Raw genomic sequence first — 13,019 nt, forward strand, 5'->3', positions numbered from 1 at the left:
AGCCACCCCACTAGTTTCCATTAAGAATTGTAGATGTCACCTAAGAAAGAATACAAATAAGAGATTTGTACCACCAGACATCCCAGACGTAAATTCTGTACCATGGTACAACACTACCCACATGAAAGCAAAATGCATTTCCAGTACAAAAGCTGTGTGTAAAACATGAGCTCCATTCACTGAAACTTGAATCGACACCACGAATACAGACAGTATGACAGAATGATGTACAACAAGCTACAGTACTAGTAGCATACCCCAAGCCTTTATGTTTGTACAGTATGTGTATACACTTTAAAATGTGAATGTTTTCAACCACAAACTTGCTTTGATGATACTACCATATTTAACAACTTACACAAAAGAAAGCCTTACATCATGGATAGTCTGTATGCATAACAAACATCTTAATGTGAATATTTATTTTAAACTCATGTAGGTAACATTAAGCAACCTGTTTTTTTGGTGACTGTGAATACATACATTCCCAATAAGTCCAAAAGTGTGTGATATTTCCCCATTTACATTCCAGTGTTGGGTTGATCATTCACTTAGTACATTGGTTAGCTCTTTCGTTATTTCAGATGTCCTAATATTGAGTTCGTAATTCAACACAGTAGTAAAATTCGAAAACATTGCTGTACATGTGACAGAAAATTAGCAAGTGAAATTGTTGTGTTCTGTAGTACAGTTAAATTAGGCCTATTATCAAACACTTGTTAACTATTAAAGCCTAACTTGTAGTTAAAAAAATAACACGCTTTTATTATTGTTAAGTGGTCTGAGACTTTTCAGTTTTCTTTCAAAAGAATAAATTTAAAAGGAATTTAAAGATCAGAAATCTTTAAAACAATCTGTAGTTACAATCTAAGAAATAAGAAAATCTGAACTGACAAATATTCACCTGTCGGTCTCATCATATTCCAGTAACTCTTCAGTAAAATTGTAGTTCTTGAATATAAACAGTCAAGTAATGACTACAACAGCATTTTAAAAATCGGTTATTTTTTCAAATTTGAAATATTTTGAGAAAATAAGTTAGTGACGATTACCACGGATAGATGGCAACGGTTACATCACAGAACAACAATCCATCAAGTGGTTGATCCGAGGAATTACGTGTATTTAACAAAACACTTGTTTATAATTAACATAAGAAAAGTGGTTCAAATCTTAATAATTTACCGATAAATAACGAATAATTTGATAAAAAGCAAATTATGTAAGTTACTGGTACACACAAGGTAATCAATCATACATTCATCGCTGTCGCATATACATAAAAAAAAGTAAAATTACAATTTATAAATAATATATATCAACAAGTAGCTCGAAAGTTGTCAGCATTTATTTTACTCAAATTAGAAGACTACATTAAAAATCACAATGAAAAGCTAGCTGTCCTCACATATATTGTAAAAACAAAAACGTATTGGAAAACTTAGATTATTTTTCCAAATCTGAATCAAGCATCAACTCATCAGTATATAAAAAAAGTACAACTGGTAAAAGCTCGTGGTACATTTGCTTTCCAGCTAGAGCTCTAAAAATAAAACATTGAGCTTACTGACATAACGTAAATACATAAGACAGTTGCATGCTTTACTGTTATAAAGGCCGTAATTAACCAGACAGCTTGGTAATGTAGAATACAATAGATGTAGGACGAATCATATATATCGGAAAATAGCACAGAGATCGACAACTGATCAATAAGTGAAAAACCATCCAATACGGTAAGAGTACAATATAATATATAATACCCAATCAAGCCCATAACGAGAAGGGCAAAGACGATGTGGAGAACACAATCGGTAAAATATAAAGTTACATATTTATCGATACATTTAGTCCAATTATTCAAGACAAAGTAGTCAAATTTTCACATAGAACAAAGTGCGCTCTACTGTGTGTGTGCCACAGCAGTAATGACGTAAAGTCACATCCGAGTTTTTGAAGGCCTTTTTTGCGCAAAGCTACACCAGGAGTGTCTGCGCTAGCCGTCCTTAATTTAGCAGTGTAAGACTAGAGGGAAGACAGCTAGTCATCACCGCTCACTGCCAACTCTTGGGCTACTCTTTTATTAACGAATAGAGGACTGACCGTCGCATTATATTGCCCCCATGGATGAAAGGGCAAGCATGTTTAGTGTGACAGGGATTTGAACCCACGACCCTCAGATTACGAGTCGAGTGCCTTAACCACTTACCCATGCCGGGCCGAGGATATAGGCATGCTTCGATGTACGTGTGCCACAGTCGTAATGACATACAGTCGCATCCAAGCCTGTGAAGGGATGTACGCTGCTGGCCAAAATCTTAACTCAATTAACACAAAGAAAAATATGCATTTTGCGTTCTTAGACTCAACCACTTATTTGAGTAGAGCTTCGAAAGATGAAAATAAGAAAAGGGAAAACAAAAATAAACTTTTTCAGCATTTAATAGGGAAAATGTGAGCACTATGAAATTAGCCTAATTACTAGCTGGTCAAAATATTAAGACCATACCAAAAAGAAGTCCTAAACAGGGTAGGAAATGACCAACAAGAGGTATCAGTAGTGAGTGGGACGGCCGTCATTGCGAATAACTTCAAACATTCGCTTTGACATGGTCGATATAAGCGTTTGCAGAAGGCTGGCTGAAATGTTATTCCAAGTGATGAAGATGATTTCACGAAGATCATGCACTGTTTGGAATTGTCGTCCACTTCTATAGACTTCCCTTGCCATCCACCCCGCAAACATTTTCAATGGGGTTCAGTTCGGGCGTTTGTTTGTTTGTTTGTTTTTTGAATTTCGCACAAAACTACTCGAGGACTATCTGTGCTAGCCGTCCATAATTTAGTAGTGTAAGACTAGAGGGAAGGCAGCTAGTCATCACCACCCACCGCCAACTCTTGGGCTACTCTTTTACCAACGAATGGAGGACTGACCGTCGCATTATATTGCCCCCATGGATGAAAGGGCAAGCATGTTTGGCGCGACGGATTACGAGTCGCACGCCTTAACACGCTTGGCCATGCCGGGCCCCAGTTCGGGCGAACACGCTGGATGGTCCAAAAGAATCATTTTATTCGCCATGAAAAAGTCCTTTGTCCTGCGGGCATTGTGGATTGCAGCGTTGTCCTGGTGAAAGATCCAGTCATTTCCACACAAACGAGGGCATTGAGCCAATAAGGATTCTCTCTCCAACATGCCAATGTAGTAGACAGCTGCTGTTTGACGCTCCTGTATAACCTGAAGCTCCATTGTTCCATGGAAGGAGAAAGCACCCCAGATCATGATGGAACCTCCTCCACTGTGTCGTGTAGAAAATGTCTCCGGTGGGATATTCTTATCGTGCCAGTAAGGTTGGAAGCCATCTGGACCATCCAGGTTAAATTTTTTCTCATCAGAGAGCAAAACCTTTTTCCACTTTTCTACGTCCCATGTTTGGTGCTTCTCAGCAAAGTTTAACCGAGCTGTTTCGTGATGTGGAAGGAGGCGTCGCCTTTGAAGACGTTTACTGTTTTAAAGCCTTTCTCTCGTAGATGCCATCTTATTGTTCTTGAGCTTCATTCTGCGTCTGTAAGGGACTTAATCTAGTTCGACGATCGGCTGGTATCTTGCCGGACAACACGTCGAATCCTCCTGCTCAACGCCGGCGAAATTTTCTTGGGTCGACCACTTGAAGTTCTCGTTCCGTATTTCTCAGGGTCTTTTAAGAAATTTGCAACAAAAGTTTTACTACACCCAATCTCACCACCGATGGCATCTTGAGAGAGACCTTGCTTTTGCAGCTCAACAATTCTGCCACGTTCAAACTCTATCAACTTTTTAGCCTTTGCCATGTTTTTACCAAATGTAACACAGGAGATATCAGTGAGAGATGTTGACAACGCTAATGCTTGAACACAAATGACTAAATTTCGTTGTGTTTACCGATTAACGCTTTGTTTCAGTATGGTCTTAAACTTTTGACCAGCTAGGATTTAGGCTACTTTCACAGTGTTCATATTTCCCCCTATTAAATGCTGAAAAAGTTTGTTTTTTTTATTTTCCCTTTTCTTATTTTCATCTTTCGAAGCTCTACTCAAATAAGTGGTTGAGTCTAACAACGCAAAATGCATATTTTTTCTTTATGTTTATTGGCCTTAAGATTTTGGCCAGCTGTGTATGTGTGTGTGTATAACAGCTGGTCTTCAAAACCCCTCGTTCTCTTCTTCTTTGCAACTTAGTAAATTCTTAATTTATATGTTTGCATACATTAGTATGCATACAATTTATTTCAACTTTATACATTGACAATAACGATAAAACTGTTAAGGCATTGCAAAACAAAAGAGAGAGACAGTAGTTTAGAGAGCTTCAGACATAAGCACTAGCACTAGTCATACCCACCGATATACTCATAAAGGATCGAGGTCGTGACCTAAAAACCGTTTTTGGAGACTCATCACATCATTACATATCATGTTCGGTTGTGTTATATCTAACGACAGTGCATTTCGAAAATAGTTCCAAGGCATAATTTGCAAACCGTTGTATCGTAAAGGTTATAATGTCTGAAGCACATCATTCCTCCTAGTATTCTTTTCATAATCCATCTAGTTATGACAACCATTTCCCAGCGTCCCTTTCAACAGTACAGTCACCAAAATTTTATAGGCAAGTGTTCGGCGACTTCACCGGTATGTTTTAATACGAAGCAGCACGAATACCCGTTCATTCTCCAGCTATTTAAACTGTGGAAACTTAAGTGGGAGGTGTGACTCAGATGCTTATCTTGGCGATCACATACCTTCTTGTTCGGATTTTTAGAAGGAGACCTATGTTGATAATTTTTGAGATCAGTGGATAACTTTGCCACCAATGTTTCTGCGCGTTCGTGTATTCTATAAAATACACCACAATTTGCTAACCATGACTGGAATATAACTTACTATAAAGTCTTTTCCTGGACAGTCCAAGCTTCTTGAGTTAATCCACGTTTGTTTATTTTCCAAACCCATTAAATACACAGGATATCTCTGTCTTGGAAATTTTAAATCCGTAATCCGAAAATACATTTACATTTCAAGCGTATGTACACCTTTCTCAAAAGCATCAATTTTTCGGTGACATCACACAAACAATGCTAAAATGCAGTTCTACTCCACATTGTGTTACTATAACTGGCACGTGATTTGCTCGCTAATATATTCGAAATCGTTTTAATATAAAGTATCCAACTTTTAATAAATTTTCTGTGACACACCACGTTTATTAGGCTTGGTAAGTGACGTGCGTTAGTCAAACTGTACCAGTCAAATGAATAAAAGCTGACATAAATCACTTCAGAGAAGATAATAAAACTAATAAAAAATTTAAATACTGCCAGCAAAATATACTTTTTATTCTTAGGTGGCGTTTAGGGCTAGTGCTTTTACACGATCTAACAAATGCGGTATAGCCGAAAAGAAAACAGCAATCCGAAACATTACCTGGTTAGTACAGTTTTCACTAGAAATATTTCATCTTCTATATTTTGCGACTGTAAGAATGCATCAAATTTAGAAAAAAAATTAGAGTCAGGAAGAGTGTAAAGCTTCTAGGTTCTTAAGACTAACCTTGGATTCCGACTCTAATATTCGAATGCGCCTATAGCACACATTTCACTCGATCAAATAAACCTTGGCCTCCTTCACTTTAAATCTGCCTCCTATACCTCTGGATACTACATACAAAGCCACTGCAAGGGGACAACCCTGCACAGGCACCACATAATTCTCTCTTAAAACACTATTATTATTTAAACATCTGTGACAATATGCTCCTATAAATAGGCAAAATACTAAAATAGTTATTACGTTACTAAAATATAAGAAACTTCACGTATCAAATTTCTTTTCGATTCATCTTTACTTTACTGTAAAACGGTATCTCCTTGACTCTCGAGAATGAATAAGTAACTTGCGTGTTTCCAGCACCAATGAATGTCTCTCAAATATAACAATGATGATTGGGAAGTCCTTTACCAGTGGCTACTGGATGTACACCATACTGTACCAGTCCCAGGTACCTCCCTTGTACTTAACCCTAATTCTCATCTCGCGTGAGCAGACGAGTACAGTGATCACGTACCATATATATTCGGTACACTGATTTGTCAAGTGGATTCAGATTGGTCAATACTGTACGAGTTCGTTCTGGGAACGACCGGCCACTAACTAACTATACTGCACGTGACAAGAATGGTCTATATTATGTTTTATAAATGATAAAATGTTGTCCTGTTTTTGAATCTTCAATTCGCGATTTCTGTGGATAATACTAAAAATAAAATAGCATAATCGTCAGAAGAAATCCATACTTTCTAACAAAGAATTGTTCACAGAATACTGTTCGCTACAACCGATTTCGTGTTTCATTTCTTCTTTTTTAACTTTACAAGCACTAAATACGTACCGAAGTGGTTTAATGAAATAAATGGCAAAGTTAATGAATGCCCTTATACAGTGTTTTATGTCTCATGTTTCATAGCCACACGATTTCTAACATGAAACCGTATCTATTATTATGTTCACGTGTGTGTACGCAACATTTCTTGCCCTTTCAACAGTGGGGGTGTTATAATGAGACCATCAATCTCACTATCCGTTGGTAATGTAGTATCTGAAGAGGTAGGTAGTGTTGACTAGTTTCCTTCACTAGTCCATCACTGTTGCTCCCAGAGACACAATGGTACGTCTGTGGACTTCTACCGCTATAAACCGGGTTTCGATACCCGTGGTGGGCGAAGCACAGATAAATCTGGTGTAGCTTTCTGTTGCATAAGATACAACAATAACAACCTTTCCTTCTACATTACGAACAGCTAGCCCTCGTGTAGCCTTGCGTGAAATTCCGAAGAAATAAAAGCACCGAAATGAATCCAAGTAAGGAAGAAGAGGTCCACGTTGGGCCCCATGATGATGAAGGAAACGAAATACACACACGTGGAAGTTGAACGTCACTGAAACTGTACCTTCACAACAATATCGTGTGTATATATATATATATATATGAAGTTTTTAATTGTGTCCAACAATATTTATATGTATGGTGTTTTTAGTTGTCTCTAACAATATCTATACGTATGGTGTTTTTAGTTGTCTCTAACAATATCTATACGTATGGTGTTTTTAGTTGTCTCTAACAATATCTATACGTATGGTGTTTTTAGTTGTGTCTTACAATATCTATACGTATGGTGTTTTTAGTTGTCTCTAACAATATCTATACGTATGGTGTTTTTAGTTGTCTTACAATATCTATACGCATGGTGTTTTTAACTTTGTTTTATTTGCCACAGTGAAGCTGTATTTATATAGGATTTGAATATGTAACACCGAACTATTCAGCAGACAACCTGTTTAAAACAATAATATTAAATACTTAGCCCAGTGTATTTCTTGATTTGTCGTGTGTCAACTCACAACAGTAAACCTGGAGAAGGGAAACAGAAACAATAAGACCAGTTTTCATATCCTGATGGAGAATATCCATCAAGTGACAGAAAATGTTTAAACTTAATTAAAACAAAGTTTAACAGAAATCACAAATTTCAAAATAATAACCTGAACATAAACTTTACCTGTAAATTTTAAAAGTATAACAAAGTAAAACAACATTTACAGCTTGTTTTCCATATATTATCAACTAAGTATTTTAAGGTGATCCCGACACTTCAACACCCTACACCTCACTGACCATGGTTGTTTGAGAAACAACCAAGCAACTTTCATATTTTGACCTTGAATCTCTTTTAGAATGTTGAACATTGTCCAAAGCGTCAACCTGATAAGACTGTTTGAGATTGATTCAATAGGCTGGTAGTAATTAAACTGGCTTTACAAAATGAAAATAAAGGTTAAGACATTTCTCACAGTTCATAGTGTTTACGTACAAATTATGGACCAATAGGCTCTGAGAAGTTTGGTTTTTGGAATTTCGCACAAAGCTATACGAGGGCTATCTGCGCTAGCCGTCCCTAATTTAGCAGTGTAAGACTAGCGGAAAGGCAGCTAGTCATCACCACCCACCGACAACTCTTGGGCTACTCTTTTACCAACGAATAGTGGGATTGTCTGTAACATTATAACGCACCTACGGATGAAAGGGCGAGCATGTTTGGTGTGACAGGGATTCGAACTCGCGACCCTGGGATTACGGGTCGAGTGCCTTATCCACCTCGCCATGCCCGAGCCGGGAAGAGTTAGGACGCAAACAAACACACATTTTGTCTTTATATATATATGTATATAACTGTACGGTGGTTTGAAGAGCCTCACCAGTGAACCTATATTTACAATACGTTAAATCTGAATGCAATTCAATGACAAGTGGTGAATCAGTAACTGTTATTAATACTTACGACTATGTTAAAAGCTCACTATTGGTCTATTATTACAATATTATTACGGTAATATTATACGATTTTACATCAGTTTTCTTATTTAAACCAATTAAAATCTTCCACGTCATCTTTTCACTTGCGGTAACAATCGCAACACTTTATAAATGTTGGAATGCAAAGTGTTTTATTTACACTTTGGATTGTTTTGAATTTCGCGCAAAGCTACACGAGGGCTACATATGCACTAGCCGTTCATAATGTTGCAGTAAAAGACTAGAGGGAATTTCGCTAGTCGTTATCACCACCAACGAATAGTAGGATTGATTATTACATTATAATACCACCAAGGTTGAAAGGGTGGACATGTTTAATGGGACGGAGATTCGAACCCGCGACCCTCAGGTTGCGAGTCGAGCGCCCTTCCTACGTGGCCATAACGTGCCGTTTATTTGCACAATCAGAACTGTCGTGATTATTTAGTAAAGTATGTTTACTCAAATTGATCTCGACCCTTTAGAAAATCAGTGCCCTTCAAGTATAAATGGAAATAAAAATGTTAACATTTACAGCGACATCTGTATTTTTTAACTGAAGCTGAAATTTACGGTGTTTCGGCTTCATTATACAAATAAAATTAAAACAATAACGGCTCAACATTTACGTTAATAACAATAAATACGACCGTAAGCTCCAAATAAAACTTTTAATGCACCCGATGTTACTACTTACGTCTTTATCTATTAAATTAATTTAATTATACAACCTAAATAAAACTCTATACAATACCGGGCTACACTAAGACACCTAAAGTTACGTTAATAATATAAAACCAAATTTCGAACTAAAGTAAAACATTATAATTTCAACTAATATTAGCTGTATAAATTATATAACACTGTAGCGAACCCATCCCATGACGATTTGATAACCAGAACGTTGATTGTATTCGGCCATCCAAAAATACGAGTATGTGTCGGTATGTTCGTCGTTTTCAACAGACACTGACCATTTTTGGCAGGACAGTGATGAATAATATTCCACATACGCCCATGAAGTTATATAGCAAAAACAGTGAGAAAAACTGTTTTTATTTTCCTAACCTTGACCTTTAACGTGGACACTCCAGAAATTAATCACTTCTCAGTTGGATCATTGTCCAAAAGTATTTCAACTTTCGTCAAAATCCGTTTAGCTTTTCTCGAGAAATCTTGGTGGACAAAGTACACACAAACATAGATAACCTCTACAACACAGTGTAAGTACACACAAACATAGATAACCTCTACAACACAAAGTACACACAAACACAGATAACCTCTACAACACAGAGTAAGTACACACAAACATAGATAACCTCTACAACATATAGTAAGTACACACAAACATAGATAACCTCTACAACACAGAGTAAGTACACACAAACATAGATAACCTCTGCAACACAGAGTAAGTACACACAAACATAGATAACCTCTACAACATATAGTAAGTACACACAAACATAGATAACCTCTACAACACAGGAATAAGTACACACAAACATAGATAACCTCTACAACATATAGTGGTGCACACAAACATAGATAACCTCTACAACACAGGTAAGTGCACACAAAGCATGGATAACCTCTACAGCACAGGGTAAGTACACTGAACATGGATAACCTCTACAACATATGTGTAAGTGCACACAAAGCATGGATAACCTCTACAACACAGGAATAAGTGCACACAAAGCATAGATGGCCTCTACAACTGTATAGTGAGGTGCACACAAACATAAATAACCTCTAGCACACAGGTGGTGCACACAAACATAGATAACCTCTACAACATATGAGTGAGTGCACAGAGCATGGATAACCTCTACAGCACAGGTGAAGTACACACAAACATGGATAACCTCTACAACTGGAGTGGGGTGCACACAGAACATGGATAACCTCTACAACACAGGTGGTAAGTGCACACAGAGCACGGATAACCTCTACAGCACAGGTAAGTACACACAAGCATGGATAGCCTCTACAACACAGGGTAAGTGCACACAAACATGGATAACCTCTACAACACAGTGTGGAGTGCACAGGCATGGATGGCCTCTACAACACAAAGTACACACAAACATGGATGAACCTCTACAACACAGGATGTGGTGCACTGAAACATAGATAACCTCTACAACACAGGTAAGTGCACACAAACATGGATAACCTCTACAGCACAGGAGTGGGGTACACACAAACATGGATAACCTCTACAACACAGGGTAAGTACTGCACAAACATGGATAACCTCTACAACACAAAGTACACACAAACATAGATAACCTCTACAACACAGGAGTAAGTACACACAAACATGGATAACCTCTACAACACAAAGTACACACAAACACAGATAACCTCTACAACACTGGTAAGTACACACAAACATAGATAACCTCTACAACACAGAGTAAGTACACACAAACATAGATAACCTCTACAACACAGTGTAAGTACACACAAACATAGATAACCTCTACAACACAAAGTTACACACAAACACAGATAACCTCTACAACACAGGTAAGTATTTAAAAACAAACTGATAGGGTAAAGAAATATCGTCTTTTTTACCATTCAGATGTGGATAAACTATTTTAAAACCACTTGATAAGTCAATACATATATATATAACATTAATGTGTTATACAAGGTGATGGTAGCAGTTGTTAATGCTACAAGGTAATGGTAGCAGTTGTTAATGCTACAAGGTGATGGTAGCAGTTGTTAATGCTACAAGGTGATGGTAGCAGTTGTTAATGCTACAAGGTAATGGTAGCAGTTGTTAATGCTACAAGGTAATGGTAGCAGTTGTTAATGCTATTTTCCATGATCGTACATCATATATTTCTTCCTTGGGTTCAGGTTCAAACTTTCTACAGGGTGTACGACTCCATGCGTCTGCTCCCAGGGAACTCAAACGGAGATCAATATCTGGAACTGTTTACATAGTTTACCCTTTCAGTTGGCCGAGCTCTGCATTCAACTGAAGCACTAGATTTAATTATTCTAATACAGTATGAGTCATAAAAAACAAAAAGTAGAACACCCAGTAAAATCACTGTTCCTGCGTTCCAGGGGTCAGAAATCAGTTATTACATCACTGAACTGAAACCACAACTACAGCCTTACACATTAACTTGTCTTTCAAATAAACATCTCATTCGTAACTTGTTATGTAAGTTTCTTGGAACTTCCGTGCCTAACAAATTTGTTTTCTCCAAATACAGTACCAAATGTAGGTGGTTTCCTAACCCTAATAAGATATTCAATATACACCCACTAACAAGTGTAGTGAGAGACATTCCACCGTTCTTTTTACTATAATGCATGCGCTTCTGTTGGATGACGTCAAATTGCACTTTCGAAAACTCAGAAAATCCTTCTCAGGTCGAGAATGACCAACGGACCGGATCTTTTTTTTTTTTTTTTTTTGGTACGATGAGTCTCAACCTTAATGTGTCAAGAAACACATCGGTCTAATAGTTTTCGAGATACGCTGGAACCCAAACAGTTATTATTATATCCTCGCCCTGCCTCCCATCGGAGACTAGGGTAACTAGCACAAATACTGTTTGTGTTTGAATATTTTTGTCAGGGAACCTTCGAAATTCACAAATGTAAAACAAAATCACTTAGAACAGATACAGAAATTTGCATGGAATGTATTTTATTATTTATAAATAGATAAAAAAAGAAGAAAAGGAAGAAAATATAAACGTTATTTGAGGATAAACCTAACAACAAACAGAACATTGTAGAGTAGTCAACAGGTTATCTGCTCCAAAAGGTAAGACAACAGCGAATAAAAAATGATTCTTCCTTATCCAAGGAAACTCGGGGAACATTCTTCCTTACCCGAGGAAACTCGAGGAACAAGTAGTACACAAAATGTACATGGTCAAGTAAACCCACGCAGTCAGTCCTAAGAGATACCCCACCACCCTAATCCCTGATACCAATATATTTTAAAAAAATCTAAAAGTAAATTATTGGTTTAAAGAACCATTTAAACGACTGTCCCAATGTCTATACAAGTCTATACAACTACATTTCCAGGTAGACGTTTATTTTTAACAATCCCTTAAAGAAACGTGTCAAGTTTTATATGAATTCATAATTACAATCCCGACAGCTTTCAAAACTATTCGGATCCAATAGGGGGACTGCTGTTTTTGAAAATTTACAAATTAAAATTTAGATTAACGCTAAGCCCGGCGTGACCAGGTGGTTAAGGCATTTGACTCGTAATCCGAGGGTCGCGGGTTCGAATCCCCGTGATATCAAACATGCTCGCCCATTCAGCCGTGGGGGCATTATAATGTGACAATCAATCCCACTATTCGTTGGTAAAAAGAGTAGCCTAAGAATTGGCGATGGATGGTGATGATTAGCTGCCTTCCCTCTAGTCTTACACTGCTAAATTAGGGACGGCGAGCACAGATAGCCCTTGAGTAGCTTTGTGCGAAATTCAAAAGAAACAAAAAAACAAAACAATCTTAGCAATTTGGCTTTTCGTCTGTAATAGTCTGATGTTCGAGTCTGACGTGCCCACAAGAAAATATATTACATTTAGTATATTCTACACCAGTTATATATCGTTGCCACGAAGGAT

General features: G+C 37.3%; 1 protein-coding gene across 2 annotated transcripts in view; it reads right to left on the reverse strand.

The window, feature by feature from the left end:
* The window catches only part of LOC143226684 (apoptosis-resistant E3 ubiquitin protein ligase 1-like), a 32,666-nt gene extending 21,403 nt beyond the window's left edge, over positions 1 to 11,263 (reverse strand). For both annotated transcript variants that reach the window (XM_076457976.1, XM_076457975.1), the window contains exon 1: positions 11,244 to 11,263. In XM_076457976.1, coding sequence (XP_076314091.1) covers positions 11,244 to 11,248 — 5 coding nt within the window. In that variant the 5' untranslated portion in view covers positions 11,249 to 11,263. The remainder of the gene's footprint in view (positions 1 to 11,243) is intronic.
* Between the last annotated feature and the right edge of the window lie 1,756 nt (positions 11,264 to 13,019).

This window comes from Tachypleus tridentatus, chromosome 9 (genome assembly GCF_004210375.1).
Source record: "Tachypleus tridentatus isolate NWPU-2018 chromosome 9, ASM421037v1, whole genome shotgun sequence".
Lineage (NCBI taxonomy): Eukaryota > Metazoa > Arthropoda > Merostomata > Xiphosura > Limulidae > Tachypleus > Tachypleus tridentatus.